Source organism: Hordeum vulgare, chromosome 3H, assembly GCF_904849725.1.
Source record: "Hordeum vulgare subsp. vulgare chromosome 3H, MorexV3_pseudomolecules_assembly, whole genome shotgun sequence".
In the NCBI taxonomy this organism is placed as follows: Eukaryota; Viridiplantae; Streptophyta; class Magnoliopsida; order Poales; family Poaceae; genus Hordeum; species Hordeum vulgare.
The window spans coordinates 184,138,918-184,164,549 of NC_058520.1; the positions used below are offsets into that span (position 1 = coordinate 184,138,918).

A 25,632-nucleotide genomic window follows, 5' to 3' on the forward strand; every position below is an offset into this window, starting at 1 on the left:
CCCTACCAATCTCTTTAAAAACAATAGTACCAAACAAGGCCTTAGAGATAAATATGCCTTAACATCTCGCCTAACAATGACGTCGCACGTATCACTCTTTTTTTCACGGGACCATCCAACTGTCCTAACATAATGGGTTTGGTTTGGGATCATCGGGATAATCAGTCAGCCAGCCAGCGCATTTGCGTAATTCTTCAGATACGGGCGTTAAACGATTGGATTTACACTCCCCACACTCCACTCTCGGTTCCCCCGCTGCCGAGAAGAGGAGGACAAGCGCCGCCGACCTCGCCCTCATCGCCGCCCCGCCCCGCCCCGCCGTTGGAGAAGACACCTCCACCGCCGCACCTGACCTCCAAGGCTTTCGCCCGTTCCCCTCTGGAGTGGAGCGGGCAGGAGGGGATACAACATCCAGCCTGCACGTTCCTTTTACTGGTACGGAAAATGCCCTAACCTGGCTTGCTTGGATTGACTGTCTCCTCTCGTGCGCCCAGATGCACGCGGGTTCGCTTGGATTGTTGTAGCACAAGCCTCATTTCCCCATAAATTTGGGGTTTAGCTGCCCAAAATCGCCATGTTACCACGTCTGATTAAATATAATTGTAGCATGCGTTTCTAGCAGGGCGTCGTTGTTGAGACCTGAATAAGCATGTTGGTCAGACGGAACACCTTTGCTTCCTGCCCCGCCTTTCATCCGTTCGTCATAGTAGGTAATTTGTTTTCTGCCCATTGAGTTTCGAAAAGCACTAACCAAGCAAGTTATTCCCCTGGTCCGTGTTTTGATCATCAGAATACCATCCTTGGGATTTTATTAATACCATCTTATAGTTATACTAGATAAGAGATACTTTGATTTGGCGTAAAGCATGAGTTCAGTTGGCGTCCAAACAAAATATGGATTGGTATTCACGACTTTTGTCATATCGTATCTCTGGTTAAAGGGAAACAGTATTTCTTGAGTTAATATTTTGCATCTGGTGTTCTGAGCATCTATTATGCAATGGAAACTGAAAAGCTTTCTTGGATCACTTGCCCGCCCATTCAGTGATGAACAAACTTCTGAAGTCCCACATTGCTATTACTTCTTCTATAGCAGGTTTCTGTTACTGTAGTATATGCCAATTCTTGTTATAATTTATAGTAGTGAATTTAGTTCGATACTGTAAATGTCAACTGCCAGGATCCTCTGCTCTCTTGTTTCCACGTTCATACTGGCAGAGAAATATGATTCTTATACTATAAAAGTCCTGTCTACTCGTGTATTCAGTATGATAAATCAACACAGTTATGTTTATGAATTCATTTGGATTCCTACACTAGGTATTATTAAGCATGTCCTTAAAGTTTCCATTACTCGCTGCAGCACTGTTGGCGTTTGTGTACATCCATACACCAGCCACTGCTATTGTTGCTGTTCCAAGTTCTCACTGTTATACCTTCGACAGTGATAGCCACCTTGTTGACTTTGTATCCTTACAACCCCACTACTCATTACGCGTACTTACTTAGAAAGTAGAAACTACATCAATTTCTTTCATATCATTATCTCCTAAGCTGTTGCTAGACATATCTGGCCGGGAAGAATTTTGAATACAATGAGGAGGTAATTTATCATACATTCATCATAAACTATTCTGAAAAACCATATAGTCTCTACTTGCATATACCCCGTTTCACCAGAAGTATATCCAGTTGTACTCACACTACATTGTCATTATCAGGGCTCGGTAACTTCTGACTTGGTCGTCCAGTTATGCAAAGATGTGCAGAGAAGGTCTCAGGCGGTATGAATTATGTCATTTTTTTTAATTAATGATCTATACTGTTTTGTTCATCTTGTTTTAAGTTCTTGATGGTCAAATTTTCCATTCATTAATTAAAGGTGATGGAGTAGCATGACATCCTGCTTGCATGCTTGTTTGATTGGACCCTATCTGAATGCAGTATCGACATACATCACCATTAATGAAATTGAAAATATACCGAGATGGCAAATATACAAACAGGGTGGGGACGGGGAGTTCCTTACATGGCGAAACTGTCTTATTCATTTCAACGACTCCATCTAAACCAATCTGGAATCACTTAGTAACACAAAATGCTAGAAACTGCCCGGTGAAGTTTCAGTTTGTCAGGAGACTTCACACTGTCACACAGGCAAAGCATAAAATGATTCCGCCATAGTTTTGTCTCTATCAACATTATGTTATAGGAAATGGGTTAACATTATCTAAACATTTCCACACCAGTGTGCAGGCACGACAGTTGTACCAATGTTCTAAGGTGCCAATAGTACAATATGCGTTCCTAGTCTGTAGAGAAGATACACTGCAGTATGTTCATTTAAAGAATATAAACCATTATAAAATGTCCATGTGATCCATTGAAATTTTCAAATACATGCTTCATTTAGTACGTTTTAACAGTTATTTATAGTGAACCACACTTTCATAGAGAAAGGAATTAGCATTATATAATTGTATGTACCCACAGGTAAGAGTGCAAAAGTATAGAAATATAGTACAGGTAGAAGCATAAGCGTATGTAGGTGAGCAGCAGTCTAAAACGTGCCCTCTTAATTCCAACATCTTCATCTTTCAGGTTCAACTATGTCAGTCATCATTTATCTGCTCATCTGTGCTTTCTCGTTTAGCTTACTGTTAAGTATGCTTATTATATGTAAAATTTTTTGTTCAGTGTAGGCAGCACAAATTGATTTTGTTATTTGATTATTTTAATAAGACAAATTGTATTAAATGAGGCCAATAGGAAAATATATGTCGACACCCAGGTGGGAAATATGCAGGAAACCCCCCATGCAACAGTATATGTATTATCTAATGCTTTTATCTTGGTCAATCTAAAAAATTCTTCTCTCCCAGGGTTTCATTGATTTTGGCCGCTTTATCAATCATCGCTCTTTTCAGACTGGTTCAAAGCCGATTGACTACATCCAGGTAACACTTGCAGAATAATATTAACTTTGCATACAATAAGATAGTGCCTGTGATGTGTCATTGCCACATAGTTCAAGACGGGGTTACATCCTCAAAGTTCTGTGATTTTCCTAGAATGAGTAACCTATCTGGCTAGATTGGGAGGTATTAGCCAAAAGCCGGTGATGTCTAACTATATCATACTGCATGTAATAAGTTAATAACATTCTAACATACTAGTAGTCCATTCCACACGGTTACATAGGTCGCATTATCCACCTTTCTGTTGTCACGCTAACATACGGATAGAAGGTAAGGGAAGGGTAAGAAAGCACAAAAACACTAATTATGCCTACTAGATCGTCTAACAGTACTAGGTACTCTCCTAGGTTACTGGAAATCGAGTATAAGGTCGATTACATTGTATAATTACTACTACCTCCGTCACAGTTTATAAGGCACGCACGTGTACCTAGATCGTCAATTTAACTTATATAAGATCTATTGTTTAATATAAAAATTATACCATTAAAAAATAGAACATCTAAATTTTTTAATGATATATTTTTTGTAATATATGATTATCATTAAGTTGGTCAAATTGACGATCTAGATACACGTGCCGGAGTTATAAACTGTGAAAGGACGTGGATGTCGCCTAGAGGGGGGGGGTGAATAGGCGCTTTAAAATAATTAAGGTTTAGGCTTGAACAGATGCGGAATAAAATTAACGTTTAATAGGTCAAGCACAAAACCTACAAACAACTAGGCTCACCTATGTGCACCAACAACTTATGCTAAGCAAGATAAACAACTAAGTGATAGCAAGATATATTACAATAAACAATATGTCTATCACAAAGTAAAGTGCATAAGTAAAGGGTTCGGGTAAGAGATAACCGAGGCACGGGGAGACGATGATGTATCCCGAAGTTCACACCCTTGCGGATGCTAATCTCCGTTAGAGCGGTGTGGAGGCACAATGCTCCCCAAGATGCCACTAAGGCCACCGTAATCTCCTCACGCCCTCGCACAATGCAAGATGCCGTGATTCCACTAAGGGACCCTTGAGGACGGTCACCGAACCCGTACAAATGACAAACCTTGGGGGCGGTCACCGAACCCGTACACGTGGCAACCCTTGGGCGGTTACCGGTACCCGTACAAATTGCACGGGGCTATCTCCACAACCTAATTGGAGGCCCCGACGCTTGCCCGGAGCTTCACACCACAATGATTGAGCTCCGAGACACCACCAAGCTTTTAGGGTACTAAGTACCAAAGGTAGTAACCTTCTCAACTTCTCACTTCCACGTATCACCGTGGAGAACTCAAACCGATGCAACTAATGCAATGGCAAGAACACACGAAGTGGTCAAGTCCCTCACACTCAAATCCCTCCACAACAACAAAAGCTATGAAGAAATATGAGAGGAAGAACAAGGAGCTCACAAAGAACTCCAAGATCTAGATCCAAGGGGTTCCCCTCACATAGAGGAGAAAGTGATTGGTGGAGATGTGGATCTAGATCTCCTCTCTCTTTTCCCTCAAGAACAAGTAAGAATCATTGGAGGGATTGAGAGTTAGCAAGCTCTAAGAATGTCAACAATGGAGGTAGAACAAGAGCTCAACGGATAGATAAGGCCAAGGGGGAAGAAGACCCCCTTTATATAGTGGGGGAAGGAATCAGACCATTACCCCCACTTACAGCCCGAGCCCAGCGGTACTACCGCTGACCCTCCGGCGGTACTACCGCTGGCTCTGCAGCGGTACTACCGCTGGCTGCAGCGGTACTACCGCTGAGCCCATGGTAGCGCAAAGATACTACCGCCAACTCTAGCGGTACTACCGCTAGGTCCAGCGGTACTACCGCTCGTCACTGAGACAGCCATAACTTTCGCATACGAGCTTCGAATCGAGCAAACCCAAGCTTGTTGGATTCAGGACGACAAGAGCTATCCAAACAGCGACTGGAAATCTTAAGACCATGCAGATATGAAAATGCCAATGATATAGATATGTGAGTCCTCTATGAATGAAGAACCGGCAAAAACTCCAACATCGAAAACATCATAGTAGATGCATATGGACTCCGTTTTCGATGAACTCGAGCTTGTCACGAAGATGACCATAAGCTCTAAAACTCACAAAGAGAAACACCAAACAAGAACCAAGAAGTATGATGCAAGGATGCAAATGGTTTGAGCTCTCAACGAACGATACGATCAAGCTACTCACTTGAGAGCCCCCCTTGATAGTATAACAATCTATCCTAAACAGAAAACCTATCAAGGGCAAACCTATACCTTGCACCTCGTCCTCTTGAGCTAGATGATGATGATCTTGGCTTCCTCAAGATGGACCACCTTTCTTGATTGCGTTGGCTTGATGAAGACTAGTTGATTGCTCCCCCATACTCACTATGGGTCAGCCACTCGTCAGCATATCTTCACAAGCCCATTGCCACCACAATGGACGGCAAGCTTCAAGCATGATATCTTCATGTTGATCCACTTGAACTTGCACATCGCAATCTTGATGACGATCACAACTTGACGTCATACTTCATGGGTTGTATGAGATCTTCCCTTTGACGCAAGCCCATGGAAACACACCTAACCCCACATAGAACTCTCACGAAAACCATGGGTTAGTACACAAACACGTAATGGACAATACTTAACATACCATGGGATCACTTGATCCCTCTCGGTACATCTTGTACGCTTTGTGTGTTGATCATCTTGATTTACTCTTTGTCTGAGATCTTGATCAACCATGTGTCTCTATGACCATACTTTGGATAATACCTTGAATATCATCTTGGTCATCATATAAACTCCTTGAACCCAACAGATGGACTTCAAGAAGTGCCTATGGACAAATCCTATAAATGTAACTTAAGGCAACCATTAGTCCATAGGAATTTTTTCATCAATTACCAAAACCACATATGGAGATATATGCTCTAACAATCTTCTCCATTTTGGTAATTGATGACAACTACTTCAAGAGAATTTATATAAGGAAATAAACATAACCAACCGCACACATACAAAACAATAATGCATGCGTGCAAGATGTAAATGCTTACGCAATAAAAGCAAATCCCTTTAAACATATCCAAAGTAAACTCTCTAAACTTCTCCCCCATTGGTATCGATTGCCAAAATTGACTATATTGAGGACCCAAAGATTGCACATAAAAGAATCGTATGCCACAAGGACATATACCAAAATAGAGGCAAGCAATCAAAAGATATCGGATGGAACAAACAATCATATGGTCCTTCGAACCACATGAATAAAAGATATTATGATAAAAGCAACGGAGTGTTTTATCAAAACTAGAGAAGCTCCCCATGATTTGTGCACTAATAAGAGATTTTTGTATATGATACAAGTGCACAAAATAGGATCGTTGCTCCTCCAAAATTAATAAAAACACACAACGGGTGCAAGAAGAAAGATGAGACAATAAGCAAATCTCTTGCACAAAACAAGTGGTTGAGCAACATGTAAAAGAAGCAACTTAAGATTAGGCTCAACCAAAATAATGTGTGTGAGTCATGGCAAGGCACTTGAGAAGACTAAGATAAGGATGAACATTACTCATCAACATAGTCTTGATGAAATGAGACACAAAGTGCAAGACATATCATTCCCACACACACATACTAGAAAATGGATTCACAAGCTTACTAATAAACAAAATAAGAACCAACGCTTGTGACAACCCATGGTGAAGATAGGAAATAATAACCTTGTCAAGAGAGGAGGGATACCAATCGAAATGGCAAAACCCTCATCAAGACAGGCATGAGGAAAAATAATCTTCACGGCTAAAGAGTGCATCAAGATGTAGGAAAATAAGATACGCACTCAAGACAAATCCTTTCACGAAGCCACCAAAAACTGAAAAAGGAAATGCAACGGTGGACGTAAAAGAAAAGAGGATATCAATTAGAGATGTAACTTCTCTCATGTGTAAAAGATTCTAAGTAGAAGACAATCATGATGATATATATTCACAAAGAAGAATGTACACACGAAATGGTTACAAGAAGGAACAAACTAGATATCCAAAAGGAAGTCATAAATATATCAATAAGATCTTTTGCTTGGAAGCATAGCACATGGCCTAATATTTTCTTATTGTACAATATGAACTTCCAACATACGAACATTAAAGACATCCCAACTAGTAATAAGACATCATCGTTAAGATGCTTTGAGAAAGGAAACAAGTACTACAAGAACGAATCAAGAGATTCATGCTATGATGCACCCTGCAAAGAAAAGACAGGGGCCTTTGCAAGAAAAGAATGCATGAAGTAGATACTTGTTACCGAGACAACATTGGATTGATGGAGTAGATAGTTGTTCTTTGATCATCCTAACTTGGCTCCAATAATCACATGGTCTCAACACCTTTCTTATAGGTGAGCCGAGCATCCAATGCATCTCGAATTGTTCCTGGAACAACAAAACAAACAAAATGGTGCCCAAACTCATTGGGACCAAAGAGTTAGAAAACCAACAATACATAGGACAAACTCCACATACATATGTGCATATAGATATGAATTTGAATTTCATGCACACGTTAGCCATTTTATGACAAGGTGGAGTTTCCCCTATATATTGGGTCAAAGAAAGAAAACATGCCAAAGGAAATATATATAGTAAATATGCATGCTCAAGGCTTTCAAGAATCCAATCAACATATAGTTGATAAGATACCAAAAGACAAGGTATCAAGTGATAATAAGATAGCAAATGAAAAACTATCACTTGAGGGATATCAATTAAAATATACAACAAGGAATGAGATATCCATTGACACATGCCAAATAAAAGGAAACAAGATACCAATTGAAGGAAAACAAACACGAGGTATCTAATTTCGACAAGAGAGCTAGGTTCCAATAAACCAAACCCTCGACAAATTTTCATGATGGCACAAATTATCATAAAGAGCAAGACTTGTCTCTCATCAACACACACTTGATGGGGATCAAAAGATTTTATGATGGGTGAATAAAGAGGGTGTTCTAAAGAGAATAGGATAGCTCCCCCAAGGGATGTGCATTATATAGAATTTGCATTTAAATACAAAATGCACAAGACGGGATCATCACTTTCTCTATATCTATAAAAACACTAGACATGTTTAAAATAGATCCACAAGAGGCAAGGAAGACAAATGAAACACAAAACCGAATGTAAAGACGATTAGCAACTTCTAGCACATGATGGGAATACCAATTGTCAAGGACAAGAAGTATTTTGGAAATAATACTCATTGGTAGATCGTCAATATATCCAACGTCATCTTTACCCATAAAACGCCAACAAATGACACTTGTAGAGCTATCATGCCACTTAGGAACAAGATCATTTACAATATCAACACTAAGTGGCAATACCTCAAATGTACACATTCTCTAGGCTTGTAATATGCACATAGCATATTACTCCCCCATAATGTGATAATCCAACAATATTACCAAGTGGCAAATTAAAGCCAACAAGAGATAATTAATGGACTATATAGAATTTGAATTTTTCATGAGTAAGACATACCACATAGAAAATAGATAATCTTAAAATATCAATACTAAGTGGTATTCGCCATGTAAACACATTTATAGGATTGTGAGGTGTGCAAAGCACATCACTTCCCCACAATGGGATAATACATTAATTTCTCACAAGAGCCAACAAAGATACAAACAAGATGCAATAAGGCTCAATACAAGACTGCTCAATACAAGACTCACATGTACATGATATGCAAACCAACATACACATATTTGGTTATTTAACATAAGCAAGTTGGAAGCATAACATGTACAAACACATGCAAGGTACAAAATCACAACATGCAAAGGGGCAAGCAACTAACAATATAAACAGTTTAACTACAAGTTACCGTAAGGAGGCACATTGGATATAAGATAGAAACTCGATAATCCAAATGACTTGGCTTGAAAAAATATGAATGATGAAGACCCCTTAATTCTTCATTATGTATCCAAGTTTCTAATGTCCTCCATATTCACCTATTGATCAAGTTTGAGCTTGTTGGTCCCCAATCACGTTGGGTCCTAAGAGGTTAGTCACAATAGGCTTGGCAACCCAAATGGTACATTTCTTGACACCACTTTGAGTACCAACAAACTTGGCAAACACATTGCCAACCTTATCCTTCCCAAGAGAATAGATATCATCAATAATGATTGGGTTGGATAAATTACCTCTCGTGCAAGAAGAAGCGAAGTGACCCTTCTGACGACATAAGTAGCAACATCTACCCTTTAATTTCTTCCTTATTGATTTCTCAACATGAGGAGTGTTGGATTGGGTCTTCTTGGGAAGGGGCCTTTCTTCAACTTGTAGTTGAGTATGTGAGTGGACTTGTGGCATCTTCCCTTGTTGCTTGTGACTTTGGGGCTTCTTCTTTAGTGGGCAAGATCTAACATGGTGCCCTTCAATTTTGCACTTGAAGCAAATAATCTTGGCCAAATTCTTGACTTGTTCTTGGCCCTTCTTCTTGAAGCTTTTGGACTTCTTCTTCTTGTTGGAGTTGAATCCAAGTCCATTTTTATCATTCGGGGATTTTTGTCCACACAAGACATTGTTGAGTGTGGACATCCCTTCATGACTCTTTTCCAAGTCTTTCTTCAAGGAAGTGACTTGGGCCTTGAGCTCTTTGATTTCCTCTACATGGTTAGTATCAACACAAGTACTAGAGGAAGTATAAGCTTCATTGTTAGAGCAACAAGACATGGAGAGTAATTCATCACAAGATGTAGCAACATTATGAGTAGATGAATTACAAGGACTAACACATGGCAATATAGCTTTTTGACTAGAAATAGTGCTAATGTCCATATGAGGCTCACTCGATGTTACCTTGGTAGTAATAGCCTCATGAGCTAATTTTAGCACAATATGGGATGCTAGAAGATCATCATGAGAGCTTGTGACCATTACATGACTTTCTTCCAATTTCCCATAATTGCTAGATAGCAACTCTAGTTGAGCCCTTAGCTCAACATTCTCCTTTAAAATGGATGCTTCACAAGAAGTAGAGTTAGTAGCACAAGCATCATCATTAGCAATAAGAGGAGAAGGCACCTTGGCAAGCTCTTTAGCATATGAAGCTTCAAGTTGAGCATGAGACTCGGTGAGTTCGATGAGCGAGCTCTTAATAGCACTTGAGCCATTTTCGAGGTGCTCATAGTCCTCAAGGAGTTTAGCATGTGCAACTTAAAGCTTATCATTTTTAGTTCTAAAATCATTAACCACCTCGAGAGCTCTATCATAGGATCCCTTTAATCTAGATAATTCTAGAGCAAAGGTTTCCTCAAGAGATTCCTTGGTGGTTTGTTCATTATCAAGAGCTTGAGATAGCTCTGCGATCTCATTAGCGTGATCACGCTCATGACCTTCCATTGTCTCAATGGTGGCCTCATGCTCCTCAAGATGAGCTTCCAACTCCTCAATGTATTTCTTGCCCTCAGTGGCAATAGACATGATTTTCAAGAAGTTGGAACAAGCAAGTTTATTCTTATAAAGAGATTTAAAAATCATTTCACCCTTAATTTTTAAGGATGCAATATTATCATTCTCTTTATCATTATCCTCATCCCCATTATTATCAACATCATCATCATGAGATATATTGGAATTCAAAGTAGGAGATACCTTTGAAGCCTTAGCCATAAGGCAAAAGTGAGTCGTAATAGATGATGATGTAGGATCCCTTGAAGCATCATTCAAGGCCACATCTTGTTCCATGGAGTGATGAATTTCCTCTACATTGTTAGCACAACAACTCGAGGAAATATATACATTTTTATCATGGCAACAAGATATAGGAGGCATATCATCATGAGATTTAGACACGCAGTTTTTATATGATATGCACGGACTAGCAACACAAGCATGTGAAACATTTAGAGTGCTCGAAGTGTTAACGCCCAAAGATGAAGCATTGCAATAATATAGTGATGAAGGATCATCAACAATAAACCCACTTTCATTATTGCAATGGTCACCACTACTCACCATATCATTACCTTGTGGCAATCCACATGTAGGTGAAGTAGATGAAGTTGAGAAGACCACACGACCGGAGGTGGAGGGAGAACAATCATCCCTACAAATCTTGGACACACCATATTTATCTTGAAGCTTTGTCCACAACTCATGAGCATCCCGGAATGGCATGAGTTGAAATATAACTACATTGCTCAAAGCATCAAAAAGCACATTAGAAGCTTAGCATTGAGATAGGAGTTTTTCTCATCCTCTAAAGATATGTTTTGGGAATCCTTTGGAGGAGAAAAACCCATATCTACAATTCGCTCTAAATTTGGGTCCAAGACCCGAAAGTGATTAAGCATGCGAATTACCCAAACATCAAAATTTGTGCCATCGAAACTAAGAGTGTCAGTGAATCCTAAACCCCTAGTCGACATCCTTACTCTCTAGGTGGTTAAACCTAATAAAGAGAAACCTGGCTCTGATACCAATTGAAAGGACGTGGATGTCGCCTAGAGGGGGCGGGGGGTGAATAGGCGCTTTAAAACAATTAAGGTTTAGGCTTGAACAAATGCGGAATAAAACTAACGTTTAATAGGTCAAGCACAAAACCTACAAACAACTAGGCTCACCTATGTGCACCAACAACTTATGCTAAGCAAGATAAACAACTAAATGATAGCAAGATATATTACAATAAACAATATGTCTATCACAAAGTAAAGTGCATAAGTAAAGGGTTCGGGTAAGAGATAACCGAGGCACGGGGAGACGATGATGTATCCCGAAGTTCACACCCTTGCGGATGCTAATCTCCGTTAGAGCGGTGTGGAGGCACAATGCTCCCCAAGATGCCACTAAGGCCACCGTAATCTCCTCACGCCCTCGCACAATGCAAGATGCCGTGATTCCACTAAGGGACCCTTGAGGACGGTCACCGAACCCGTACAAATGGCAAACCTTGGGGGCGGTCACCGAACCCGTACACGTGGCAACCCTTGGGGCGGTTACCGGTACCCGTACAAATTGCTCGGGGCTATCTCCACAACCTAATTGGAGGCCCCGACGCTTGCCCGGAGCTTCACACCACAATGATTGAGCTCCGAGACACCACCAAGCTTTTAGGATGCCAAAGCATCCACGAAGAACAATATCTAGGGTACTAAGTACCAAAGGTAGTAACCTTCTCAACTTCTCACTTCCACGTATCACCGTGGAAAACTCAAACCGATGCAACTAATGCAATGGCAAGAACACACGAAGTGGTCAAGTCCCTCCACAACAACAAAAGCTATGGAGAAATATGAGAGGAAGAACAAGGAGCTCACAAAGAACTCCAAGATCTAGATCCAAGGGGTTCCCCTCACATAGAGGAGAAAGTGATTGGTGGAGATGTGGATCTAGATCTCCTCTCTCTTTTCCCTCAAGAACAAGTAAGAATCATTGGAGGGATTGAGAGTTAGCAAGCTCTAAGAATGTCAACAATGGAGGTAGAACAAGAGCTCAACGGATAGATAAGGCCAAGGGGGAAGAAGACCCCCTTTATATAGTGGGGGAAGGAATCAGACCATTACCCCCACTTACAGCCCGAGCCCAGCGGTACTACCGCTGACCCTCCGGCGGTACTACCGCTGGCTCTGCAGCGGTACTACCGCTGGCTGCAGCGGTACTACCGCTGAGCCCATGGTAGCGCAAAGATACCACCGGGCCAACCACCGCCAAGAAAGTCTTCGCAAAAATGTCCGACGCAGTACAACCGCAAAGATGACGGTACTAAAAACTTGGAGCGGTACTACCGCTGGCCAGGGGCGGTACTACCGCTGGGACAGCGGTACTACCGCCAGCTCTAGCGGTACTACCGCTAGGGCCAGCGATACTACCGCCAACTCTAGCGGTACTACCGCTAGGTCCAGCGGTACTACCGCTCGCCACTGAAACAGCCATAACTTTCGCATACGAGCTTCGAATCGAGCAAACCCAAGCTTGTTGGATTCAGGACGACAAGAGCTATCTAAACAACGACTGGAAATCTTAAGACCATGCAGATATGAAAATGCCAATGATATAGATATGTGAGTCCTCTATGAATGAAGAACCGGCAAAAACTCCAACATCGAAAACATCATAGTAGATGCATATGGACTCCGTTTTCGATGAACTCGAGCTTGTCACGAAGATGACCATAAGCTCTAAAACGCACAAAGAGAAACACCAAACAAGAACCAAGAAGTATGATGCAAGGATGCAAATGGTTTGAGCTCTCAACGAACGATACGATCAAGCTACTCACTTGAGAGCCCCCCTTGATAGTATAACAATCTATCCTAAACAGAAAACCTATCAAGGGCAAACCTATACCTTGCACCTCGTCCTCTTGAGCTAGATGATGATGATCTTGGCTTCCTCAAGATGGACCACCTTTCTTGATTGCGTTGGCTTGATGAAGACTAGTTGATTGCTCCCCAATACTCACTATGGGTCAGCCACTCGTCAACATATCTTCACAAGCCCATTGCCACCACAATGGACGACAAGCTTCAAGCATGATATCTTCATGTTGATCCACTTGAACTTGCACATCGCAATCTTGATGACGATCACAACTTGACGTCATACTTCATGGGTTGTATGAGATCTTCCCTTTAACGCAAGCCCATGGAAACACACCTAACCCCACATAGAACTCTCACGAAGACCATGGGTTAGTATACAAACACGTAATGGACAATGCTTAACATACCATGGGATCACTTGATCCCTCTCGGTACATCTTGTACGCTTTGTGTGTTGATCATCTTGATTGATCAACCATGTGTCTCTATGACCATACTTTGGATAATACCTTGAATACCATCTTGGTCATCATATAAACTCCTTGAACCCAACAGATGGACTTCAAGAAGTGCCTATGGACAAATCCTATAAATGTAACTTAAGGCAACCATTAGTCCATAGGAATTTTTTCATCAATTACCAAAACCACATATGGAGATATATGCTCTAACAAACTGAAATGGAGGGAGTATAACGTGAGCAAGGTACTGGTTACCGGGTTTCGGTATCTTGAATGGAACATAAATGGTCATAAGGAGTGATGATTTACAGTCTCAAGTTTTCCACCAGTTATTTGTCGAGTTGGTGTGTTCCTTTCTACATTGAAAGGAACAAATTTAAAGGTTTACACTAGAGTCTTGAAGTCCAGTGTATAAACTCATCTTCAAGCTAATGTTTTGAACTGGATGTAGTCTGTCTAGACCAAAAATACTCCACATATAGGATTTGTCAATTGACTCAATTCATTGTGAGGTTCATCAGTGCAAACATTTCCAGCAGAGTACTTCCTAGCTTTCTTAATAAACAACGACTAAACAGAATATGGTTAAAGCATTTTTGCTCTTTGCATAGTTGCTCTGACATCTTTTCTCGTAATAGGTTCTCAGCCTTCAGTATTCCTTAACATCTCACATTATTTCAGAGATTTCACAATGGTGATTTAGCGAAATGTGAAACTACATTTGAAGAGATGGGCCGTACTGCACAGGTTTGTTCTAACTTCGATGAGATACTTTGCTGCTTTCACTAATATATAGTTTTTTTTTTGGGTGAAGTTTCATTTTGATATCTGGACTAGCATCAATGAGCATATTTGATATTTCAGGTCAACATTATATGTGGACGATGCTCAACTAAAGTATGCAAAGGTCAGCTGCCTTTTCTGTTTTCTGTCTACATTATTTTGTTAATAACCTTCCACCAAATATTGGCAATCTGCTTAAAGTAAAAGTAGCATCCGATTTGTTGTTAAAGCTCCTTGGTTACACATATATTTTTGTATGATTATGTGTGCACTTAGGGAAGTCTTATGGCATAAATCACCATTCTTGGTCATGTTATGGTAACTGAATCTGAGTTTCTGCAAACTTGTACCAAGTTGTGTTTGACCAATGTGTTGCTTCTTTTTGGGTGCATGCCTTTTTGTGAAAGAAAAATTAACATTGATAAGTTTGCAGATGAACATGGATGCATTTGCAGCGTATCCTATGATGAAAGGATTTGCAGGTAATCATTGTTAGGAAGTATTAGTATTAGTCTAGGAGTCCTCATTAGTCTATTAGTATTAGTCTAGGAATCCTTATTAGTCTATGTTTACTTTCCTTGCACCTCAAGTCTTGTGTAATATATATAGGCCCCTTGGGCCTTCAATAAAGATAAGTTGCTTTCCTAACATGGTATTAGAGCCTTAGGTTTTTCTTTCGCACGCGCAACTCGTGCTCCGATCTTCTCCACGCAGCCGCTGTTCGTCTAGTAGCTGCTGCCGATCTCCTTCTACTCTCGACGGGATCCCGAGCGCCGCTGTTTTCTCCCGTCGCTCGCCAGATCGAGGCCGATCGAGGCGGCTCCCTCCGCGTTTCTCCCGTCGCTCGCCAGATCGAGGCGGTTCCCTCCCATGCCTCGAGCGGCTCCCTCCCGACCAAGATCGAGGCGGCTTCCTCTCCACAGCCAGATCGAGGCGGCTGCTTCCCGTCCGCCAAATCGATTTCCTCCCGATCCAGTCGCGGGACAGGGTCTCCAGGGTCCCATCGGGAGGAGCTGTCTCCCTGCACCGGATCGAAGCAGCTCCAGGCTCTCATCGGGAGGAGCTGTCTCCCCTGGACTGGATCGAAGCAGCTCCAGGTTCCCATCGGAAGGAGCTGTCTTCCCTGCAGCCACCGCACCAGATCGAGGCTCGGCTACTTCTCACGATCCGACTCGGATCTGCCTCCTGTTGCAGCAACCGCCAGCCGCCGCCCCAATCCCGTCCTGATCTCGATTGGATCCGGCTTGCTACTGCTGATTCCTAAAAAAAATAATTCTGCTGCTACGTGTTGCTGCTAGCTGCTTCCTCCTATACGTGCTGCTGCTAGCTGCTTCCTCCTATACGTGGTGATGTTTCCTGCTACTACGTGGTGCTTATGTCCCAGTTGTTCCTAGTTTTTTTAGTTCTCTTTATTTTCCGCTGCGTCCACCAAATCCGTTGATATTTTGTGTTTTCTCATGCCATGCGAGTCCACCATAACTTAGTCCGTGAGCCTTTCTCCGGTCCTGATCCTTTCTATGCAACTTTTGTGGCCTATTTGCCCTTGTTGTTTTCTATAGGATTTTCTGGACTTCTTTTGCATTGCCGATCTACGTCCATCGTGCCTTATCCGCGGAGCTTCCTTCGCCGACGGTTGTCGTGGACTATGATTTTCTGCACAATGCTTTATTCTCTTGATGTGACATCTTCTTTTGACAACCCATCTTCTCTTGATACTTATCTTGTATCTTCAAGTGATGCGGTGTCTACCTCTGATGTGCCATCTCTTTGTTATCTCCTTCGGCGACTCGACAAGTTTTGAAGACTCTTCATGCTACGACGACACTCTCAAGACGCGGATTTGGATTATCATTTTTTTTTCTTCAGTATTACACTTCTTCAAATGCAATGCTATTGCATACGCTTTGCATTTGAGGGGGGGTGTTAGGAAGTATTAGTATTAGTCTAGGAGTCCTCATTAGTCTATTAGTATTAGTCTAGGAGTCCTTATTAGTCTATGTTTACTTTCCTTGCACCTCAAGTCTTGTGTAATATATATAGGCCCCTTGGGCCTTCAATAAAGATAAGTTGCTTTCCTAACAATCATGACGACTTTTATTTGTAGTATTTTTTTTAATAGTTACTCCCTCCAATCCAAAATAAGTGTCGTAGTTTTGAAAAAAATCACGGCACTTTGGATCGGAGGGACTAATTGATTTCTTTCTATTGATGTCAAAAAGTGAAGAAGCTGCAACTTCTTTCCTAGTTTCTGTATGTTTGCTACAAAACAGAGCTGTTCACTTGTAGTTAAATGTCTTACTGTAAACTCTAGTTTTTCGTCCATGTTAGTATGTAGATCAGCTGACCACAGTCAACATGCTCATGATGATTTCTTGCACCTTGTACAAATGTGAGGAATAAATTTGAGTTAAACATAGCACATCATTTCAGGGGAAAGAGGAATGGGTATATTTTCTTAGTATGCACACTGGTAAATATTCTGAAAGTATGAAGAAAACAACTTTGGTGCAGAAAATATATAAAAATGCAGAAACCACCAGTCTATTATCTATTTTGAATCTAAAATGTTTTGGCTTTCAAATGTAAGCATCATAGCGAGGTTAGACATATACATTAACATTCCTGCACGACGATGACTATCAGCACTTGACACCGAAATCTGCGGCAGATGCATGGGACTGTTGCCTGTACTGCTTATTTTCGCTGATCTGTTGCCTGCTGTCGTGTGCTTACAACATTATTTTTCTTGCGTACTCTGCAGCTAAACATGTTCCCTTTTTGTCCAGGGCGGTTGTTGAGCTAGCCATTCATTGTCCTAAAAGAGGTCCAAGAGTTTTTAAGGGTTTCATTGTGGGCTTCCACCCCCGGTCATCAGAAGTGGTAAAGCTAGTTCTTTCTTTGGGTATTAATAAGCGATTAAGTTGATGTTACATCTCAGCTTGGTTCCTCTAGGTTTACGATGGATTGACTCAACTGGGATTCGAACGACTTCATCATGGGTTTAGGTAAGAGATCATATCGAAATATCCTTCCAAGTTTAATGAGATCAGTGCATTTTTGGGGCATAGTTTAAAGTTTCAGCTTATACAAATAAGCCTTATTAAATGGAAGCTAGGAAGTTTAACTACTTTCATGTGAAAAATGAATTGTTTATAAGGTTCACTGGCTAGGTGCACTTGGTTCTACCGTGGTTTCCGTAAGATGTACTTTCTTAAAGGTTATATTTGTAGGCAATGTGTGAACCCACTATTATGACTTATCCTCAAACACACTATGAATTCGTGCTTGGAAACCGGTAACCACCTACCGCCTGATGGAAGAAGAACTACAAGGTTCAAACAGATCCTAAGTCAGCTAAGCTTCTACCGAATTGCATTATGATACATGTTATTTGTACTTAGCTCATCTTTCAAGAATCCTTTCCATGTCATTTTTTTGTTGATCTCTTTGGTTACTTTATCATAGTGAATAAGGATTTTTAAGCAGCTTGTGATTTCAACGTGAGTATATACCGTAAAACATGTTACCACATGCTGCCTAAAGCCGAAATATTTACTAGATGTGGTCAAGACTTCATGGTGTATTAACAGAACTGAAGCCTGACATATATCAAATATGAATTGGGTAGCGTCTAGCAACCGGAGCTATCTCTGATGCACATGGTCTGATTCAAAAGCTGACTTGGTGACAGTATCGGATTTTACCTGGGATCCTATTCTAGCACCCTGTGGCACTTTGCCGTAACTTGCATTCGACAAAATGTTCAGATATTACAATTTCAATAAATAGCTCATAGGAGTGCATTGGACACTGAAGTCCTTGATAGTGCATACGTTTTATCATTGATAATAGATATAATAATTTACACCACTGCATATATGGATACATATAAATTATTGCAGTTTGCTTTCTGTGCAGCTTTCCAAGTGAGCAAATTCACGTGTCTTTATATCTTAGCGCCACGTCTTCTCTTGCAGATCTTGTTGGAAAACCTACCTTCAGGGTAAGGAAACAGACCTGGGACTGTAAAACCTATACATTCTATCATTCTATGCACTTATGATTTTCTTTATTTTACCTTAGTTTGTGTTGGTTTTGCATATATAGTTAGTTTCTCTTTGGGGTAAGCGGTGTTCCTTAACTTTGTTATCAGTATTGGTCAATGGATGAAACATTGTCGTTGAAACCGGAAGCTGAGAATATCAGGTAACACTAATAGGCTACTTGATACGACCGCGTGTAATTTCACTACGATGATCGCTGATGATACAACAACGTCTACACCTAGTATTGAATAAGCTACATGCATTTTCCAAGATGAAGATGGATTAGTAGGCGCTACATCTAAGCATGACATAGTTGTACAAATGATGGGCAAGGACGGAGATTTTAGAGTTGAGAAAAATATACAAGAAAAGTATCAGGTTTTCGTACACCAAATTGCTGTGATTATTTCCTAATCCTTGAGAGGTTTAGTTGCTGCTACGCGTGGGGATTGATCCGATCGATTCCGTACGCAAGTTTCTGTTCTTTGGTCTTCTTGCAATTCGCTTGATCCGAAGAGACGATCTGCTACTTCGTCGTTTACGTCGATTATTACAAGAATTGTTCGTCGTGTTTGTCGCTGATTTTTGTGTACCGTGAAAGATTGGGCCTACGAATGACTCGCCGTCTAGTCGGGTCACATCACCACCACAATCATTAGTGCTAACTAAACAAATGAGAGCATTTCATTGAAACCAGTAGCTATCACCATTGGTGCTAACCATATTCCTGTTGTATACCTTGTGTGTAGAACTCTGCATATAATTTCCTTTTGCTTCTTCCACTACACAGGTTAACCCGATGAAAGGGCTAGATGTTATGCTTACGGGATCAGGGGCCAATGGTGCCGTGCCTACTGCCCTGTCTCCAACAGTTCTGAATGTGAATTGGATATGTTAGTGATTTTTCTGTCTCCGCATACTGATGTCTTTTTGTACCTATTTAACAAATGAGTTCACATATTTTGTAGGTGAAATCATTCGAAGTAATCCATATGTGGTGAATGTTTCAATCCCAGTGGCGGGCTATGATCCAATCGAATTCACACTTACCAAAGAATGTGGTTGGTTCTATTCAGACAATCACCAGCTGTGCATATAGATTTCCATGTATTGGGAATTGTTACAGGAGCTTCACTAGATCTTGATTGATGTGCTAGAAATAATGCAAAAGATGGTTCTTATGCAAATCTCAGTTGAGATAACTTCACACTTGCAAAGATTCCATAGGTTTAATTTTGGATACCGTGGGAAAAGAATTCAAAAGATACATAGCATAAGCATCTGATGATTTAACTTGTGGAATGGATAAACATGTTGCAATCTCGACTCAGAGTTTCAAAAATGTTCCACGGCTAATGTTATTTTGTTTGTGACAAAAAGTTCCTGTGTTGTCGTTAATTTACTTGTAAAGTTGTGAATATTGTAAATCGGGAGTATGATACAACACAATGACATGTTGATGGTACATGTGGTAATTTAAATTATTAGGAACATATGAGTAGCTACTGCATGTGTTCTTATATAAGGAAAATATCCATATTTCAGAGCAGTTTCACTGTTTTCATAATTTATCATTCTTGTGCTTTTATACATGTGATATATAATGTTTTTGGTCAGTTTTTGTGGGCCTGTAAATTTCGGCCTAGTCTTGTTTTGGTAATATCTGTTGTCTGTGTAGGTTACACACAAGAAAGAGGGAGTGATTCTATGAGAGGGTGGGCAACATTCGGAATTGTTTCTTGCATGTATGTGTTTCTTGAACTTTAAATAGTTTGTTCATGGTAACGTCAGTTATATAATGATTTTTCTTATATTATTACCATCATTCCTGTGTTGTTGTTGTTGCATGTCTTTTTTTCGAGAAAACGCAGAGAGTGCGTTTCTTTGTATTGAAAAGGTAGAAAGTCAGTCTCAGAGGAGACGGTTACAACAGATTACACGCAATTCAGTGTACATCCCAGGATGGGGGCAAAACTACCCTAAGCCCCTTGTCCCCAGCTCTAGCCCAACATCTCATCTCATCTTTGATCCCCTCCGCGAGCTCGGGGAGCGACGGAGTGGCATGATCAAATACACACGCATTCCTATGTTTCCAGATCATCCATGGGACTAGCAGTGTGGTGGACCTCAGCGCCTTGCGGAGTGATGGTGGTGTTGCATCTCTCGCCCTGATCCACCAGTCCTGAATGGAGATATCCTGCTCCGGTGCGGGGGCTGGTAGGCGCAGCCAGGAAAGAGCCTCATGCCAGGCTTGCCGCGAGAAGGGGCATGCCAGTAGCAGGTGGTGAATGGTCTCTGGCTCCTGATCGCAAAGCAGGCATCGAGTGTGGTGAGGTAGGCCGCGGCGGGCGAGTCTGTCTGCGGTCCAGCATCGGTCTAGGCTCACCAGCCAGTGGAAAAACTTGACCTTCGGCGGAGCCCATCCCTTCCAGATTAGCTTCCAGGAGTGGCAAGCGAGGGATCCGTGGAAGGTGGCCTGATAGCATGATCGCGCCGAGTAGTCTCCATTAGCAGTCCATTTCCAAACGAGCCTGTCTGGCTCGGCGGACAAGGCGGTGTGCGTGACGCGCTGCCATGTCGTCAAGTATTGGCCAATCTCTTGCAGCCCCACTACACCGCGGATGTCTCGAGCCCACGCGTTGCCGGCGAGGCCATCCGCCACCGTCCGCACCCTCCTCCTGTTCTTGGGAATGCATCGGTACAGCATGGGAGCTAGCTCGCGGATCGACTGCCCATGCAGCCATCTGTCTTCCCAGAACAGCGCCGTGCGGCCATCGCCTAGGACCATGAAGGTGGAGGCATAGAAGAGGCCGAGCTCCTCACTGGAGAACTGCAGGTCCATACCTTTCCAGGCCCTGTCGGCGTCCGTCTTAGATAGCTAGAGCCACCGCAGCCTAAGTGCTAGCCCAGTCCGCTCCAGATCTCGGATGCCCAGCCCTCCCAGAGCGAGAGGCCGGCTGACCGTGCGCCAGTTAACATGACAGTGCCCTCCCTGAGCAGCCGCACGGCCAGCCCAGAGGAAGCCGCGCTGTATCTTCTCTAGTTGTTTCAGGGTCTTCTTCGGTGGTGTCAGGGTGAGCATCTGGTGGATTGGGATCGCGCTGAGGACCGATCTGACCAATGCCAACCTCCCAGCTTTGTTCATGAGCCATGCTTTCCATGTCGGGAGGCGGCCAGCCACAGCATCGACTAGCGGCTGCATCTGAGCTGGCGTGGGTCGTCGGGTGGTGAGCGGTATGCCCAGGTAGGTGATGGGCAGGGTCGCCGCCTGGCAGCCCAATGCCTCTATCAGGGCATCGCTCTCCTCTTCGCCGTGTAGGGTCGTGGCCGAGCTCTTGCCATAGTTTACCCGCAAGCCCGACGCGGCCTCGAAGATACCTAGGATGCCCTTCACCGCGAGCACCTCGTCCATCTCAGCATGGCAAAACAGCATCACGTCATCGGCTCCATCTGAGCTGTTGCATGTCTTTGTGTTGCTTCTCATTGTGTGTTTACAGTACTGACTTTTGTGCTGTTTGTGTGCAGATTCATCGTCTTTTCGAGCCTACTTTGTTGTGGAGGATTCATCTACAAAACTCGTGTGGAGCATCAGGTTTTATTTTTGAACTTCGTTAAACTTTTTGTTTGGCTATTGAGCATTGCCATATTGGAAGTTCTCTTGAAAACATGGCACCTCTGAACCAATTTCAGGATGGTTTACATGCATTGCCTGGGATGACTACAGTGTCTGCCTTTCTGGATGCTGTAAGTACTTCAATTTGAATTCTAAGCCTCGTTATGTCCTGACCAAATCATTGACGATCCTGCTAGTTTATAGTACTTACCTACTGATCCCTCCGTTCACAAATATAAGATGTTTTGGATATTTCAATGTGGACTACGTCCGGACTGAAATGAGTGAACAAACACACTAAAACGTGTCTATATACATCCGATTCACAAAATGGTTGGAACATCTTATATTTGTGAACGGAGGGAGTACTTTATAACCTAATAATCATTCATCAGGTTGGAAGACCAAGAGGCTACCTGCGAGCAGGTGATCCTAGTGGAAATCATGCAAGCCAAGTATCGTGGGAGAACACTTCTGCTACCACACCAGCAGCACAGAGGACAAATGATGGAAGATATGGGACAATATGAGTCATGCTTAGTTTTGTGGAATTTGTCTTGTAGGTTTGCACTTTGTACTCATTTAACTTGGGCTTTATTTAATATCGTTTTCTCGTATGTATGTAACTGCATCTGAAATCAGCTTTTCGAGTTTTCTTCTTTGCATCTTCCATCGAAAGAAACCAAATGTTTCAGAGCAAAAGAAGATGAGATATCTTTCATTGAAAGGAATAAAATTACATTTCATTCATCAATCTGAGGTCACATTTCAAACTATGTCACCGAACATTAGCAGGATGACATTTAAATGACAAACCGTGCAAATCACAAGCAAAGAAACCCATGGAACTTGATGACTAGCGGACATGATTAACCCTGCGGCAGTTCATACGGATTTCTCCGTCAGAACCCAAGAGGGGATTCGTGTTCCCCATCTTGATTATCGAGTTCACGTAGTGTTCAAAGAACAAGGACTCATTTTCTGCATAACTTTTGACCAGGTGTGCTATTTCCGGGTCCTTTCCGGTCCACAGAACCTGATCTGAGTTAAGAAGTCCTCTTCCCTCCACTATCAACTTGTAATAGCTGTTGTCAAATTTCGGAGGGCTGGCAAAATCTAGCGGGGTGATGTTGTTATCACCTCCAGTGCGTGGGCAGACTGATGCCAGTTTGTGATAGAACCTTTTCTCCAGTGTCATGTCCGGTTTGTTATCTCTATGCTGATTGTAGAGCCGTTGTTTGAAACTAACACATCTGGCCATTCCGATAGTGTGGCTACCTGTTGGAATGCAGTAAAATGGAAGGTGTCATTGATAGGAGAATATGGTGACGTGGTACTTGGCCAGCGGTAACAACTATATTTGTGGTATTAAATTTGAAATTGCAATGCTGGTTTCAAGGCCTACAATGATGATCTAACTGAACACATAATATAGATGATTATGATGATCTGAAGCGTTTTATTGCTTTTATGCTGTTCCGGTCATCTCTTTCCAGCAGATACATTACTTACAACTTCATGCCCTTTTGTTTATCCACTGCATGTTTTTCCTACTGTTTTGTCAAGCTTAAGCTTATGACACTAAGCCAGCGTACAACTGGCCATTTCTAGGTCATTTGACTTTCCTAACAAATATTTTGTTTTGTTACATTACCTCAAATGTGTACTTTGAGCATTGAAAAGGTGACATACCTGATAGTGCCACAAGGTCTGTTTTATCCAGTCTTTGCCGTCCGAAGAATTTTACAAGACGATGCAGTGTTGCATTGGGTGGAGGTAGGTTCTTATTTGCTAGCTTCATATATGCTGTCTTCGAATCCCTCCTTCCTAGAGGGAGCTCCCAGTATGGCCCACCACTCTGTCATATCACAACCACATACATTTAATTGAGGAAATCAAGTTTTAGTCTTCTTTTCCTCTTAAATACGGTGACATAAAGTAGTTCCTTTGAGAAATTCTCTGTTCCCCCCCACTATACATCAGTAGTTTTCAGTCTTCTGTTCCTCTTAAATACGATAACATAAAGTAGTTCTTTTGAGAAATTCTCTGTTTCCCCCCACTATACATCAGTAGTTTTCAGTCCTCTATTCCTCTTAAACACGATAACGTAAAGTAGTTCCTTTGAGAAATTCTTTGTTTCCCACCACTACATAAGCAGCCCAGCACAGGTTTATATTAGTCTTTTAGAAAGTGAGCACAGGTTTATATGGCATGGAAAAAGCAGATACACTTACCAATACAGTTGAACCTCTGGCAGCTAGGGCAATAGTATCAGCACAAGAGACTGTGTGTGGACATGCTTCTTCAAGTGCAGCTTTGATCTTATCTATGACTTCGAATCCTCTGATAGAATTCTTGTTGGGAAGAGCGTTTTTCTCGCTTGCAACTGCCTTGCTGTCATCCAGCAGAACTGATGCATCGCACCCCTGAAATTGGACGAAAATATTTTCTTCTTATCTACAATAGCTGAACTAACCATGACTGGTTGCAGTAGCTGAAATCACGGTGTTCTGGTTTATCAAAAAAATGCAAAATTTTCAAACTTATGATGAACTTTTGTGGCTGTAGGAATGTTGTTTACTAGTTGATTTGCATTTGAATTGTGCTTAGTAACAATAATAATTATTACCTGAACAAAGCAGTCATGGAAAAGAAGCCTGAGAAGGGACGCGGCGATGCGCGGTTCCTTGGCAATCGCCTTCTTCAGGACGGATACTACAATCTCATCAGCTCGCGGGCATGTGGACCTGTAGAAACCTGGAGAAAGGCCTAACTTTGGACCGTGCTCAACTGGATGGGCACTCTCACCCTCATGGTGAGCAGGGAAGAAGGCAAGAGAGGCTGAGAAGTAGAAAGAGGCAACGAAGATCGCGCCAAGGCATCTCTTGGATGAATCCATGAGCTTTGATGCAAATGCTGCTGTGATTTGGTTCTTGCACACCGCTTCCATTTTATAGAAGTAGGAGTACTACTAATGTGATGATTCAAGTTCGACGGCATGCATCATTCCATTTCCATCCACTCCACTCGACCTGCATGCATGTATGTGCTTCAGGTGTACCTGATCTCTCTAGAGATAACTTTCGTTTAGTCCCTTCATCACTTTCCACTATCTCATGCCATAAACCCTTGCCTACTTTTTATCCTATGATTGGTTTGGTTCCGAATGAAGGGCGACGGCAATTCTTTTAGTATCATATAGCATGGATATGCTTGGTGCATGGGCAGCATAATGGCGTTGCAAAAGCCCTGTTAGTAGTGTGTACTCTCTTTCAGGGTGAGGTTTTGCTCTTGCTTTTGTTGGGAACAGAAAGTGATGGTATCAGCTGCACCTGCTCCGAATGATCCTTTGTCGATGGGACAAGTGGAAGGAGAAGCGCATCAAGTAATTTCGAGAAGCAGGCAGAC

General features: G+C 42.0%; 2 protein-coding genes across 5 annotated transcripts; one reads left to right on the plus strand and one right to left on the minus strand.

Annotated features, from left to right (window-relative positions):
- Nucleotides 1–137: 137 nt before the first annotated feature.
- On the plus strand, nucleotides 138–22,978 carry LOC123443448. 4 transcript variants are annotated; one of them, XM_045119818.1, is made up of 18 exons: nucleotides 183–435; nucleotides 607–710; nucleotides 1,364–1,467; nucleotides 1,565–1,603; nucleotides 1,722–1,784; nucleotides 2,883–2,957; nucleotides 14,464–14,529; nucleotides 14,647–14,689; nucleotides 14,999–15,047; nucleotides 17,352–17,445; nucleotides 17,518–17,570; nucleotides 18,484–18,568; nucleotides 19,402–19,504; nucleotides 19,580–19,672; nucleotides 20,290–20,356; nucleotides 22,137–22,203; nucleotides 22,302–22,355; nucleotides 22,620–22,978. In XM_045119818.1, exons 2-18 carry the CDS (start codon nucleotides 650–652, stop codon nucleotides 22,752–22,754), a joined length of 1,251 nt encoding a protein of 416 aa, XP_044975753.1. In that variant the 5' UTR covers nucleotides 183–435; nucleotides 607–649; the 3' UTR covers nucleotides 22,755–22,978. The 4 variants fall into 4 exon arrangements, with proteins under 4 accessions (XP_044975754.1, XP_044975753.1, XP_044975752.1 ...); XM_045119817.1 differs by having other exon boundaries at nucleotides 184–435; nucleotides 620–710; XM_045119816.1 differs by having other exon boundaries at nucleotides 184–435; nucleotides 623–710.
- On the minus strand, nucleotides 22,914–25,393 carry LOC123443449 (peroxidase 9-like). The gene is made up of 4 exons (XM_045119821.1): nucleotides 24,854–25,393; nucleotides 24,459–24,650; nucleotides 23,917–24,082; nucleotides 22,914–23,502 (listed from the first exon to the last, which is right to left on the minus strand). Exons 1-4 carry the CDS (start codon nucleotides 25,172–25,174, stop codon nucleotides 23,081–23,083), a joined length of 1,101 nt encoding a protein of 366 aa, XP_044975756.1. The 5' UTR covers nucleotides 25,175–25,393; the 3' UTR covers nucleotides 22,914–23,080.
- Between the last annotated feature and the right edge of the window lie 239 nt (nucleotides 25,394–25,632).

Bases quoted from the DNA above. Each gene is read 5' to 3' on its own strand.
- LOC123443448 (XM_045119818.1), top strand. From the start codon at position 650: ATGTTGGTCAGACGGAACACCTTTGCTTCCTGCCCCGCCTTTCATCCG. The intron at 19,505-19,579 runs GTTAGTGATTTT...CATATTTTGTAG, and splicing joins TCTGAATGTGAATTGGATAT to GTGAAATCATTCGAAGTAAT. The intron at 20,357-22,136 runs GTATGTGTTTCT...GTTTGTGTGCAG, and splicing joins TTCGGAATTGTTTCTTGCAT to ATTCATCGTCTTTTCGAGCC.
- LOC123443449 (XM_045119821.1), bottom strand. From the start codon at position 25,174: ATGGAAGCGGTGTGCAAGAACCAAATCACAGCAGCATTTGCATCAAAG. The intron at 24,083-24,458 runs GTAAGTGTATCT...GTGATATGACAG, and splicing joins CCAGAGGTTCAACTGTATTG to AGTGGTGGGCCATACTGGGA. The intron at 23,503-23,916 runs GTATGTCACCTT...GCATTCCAACAG, and splicing joins AGACCTTGTGGCACTATCAG to GTAGCCACACTATCGGAATG.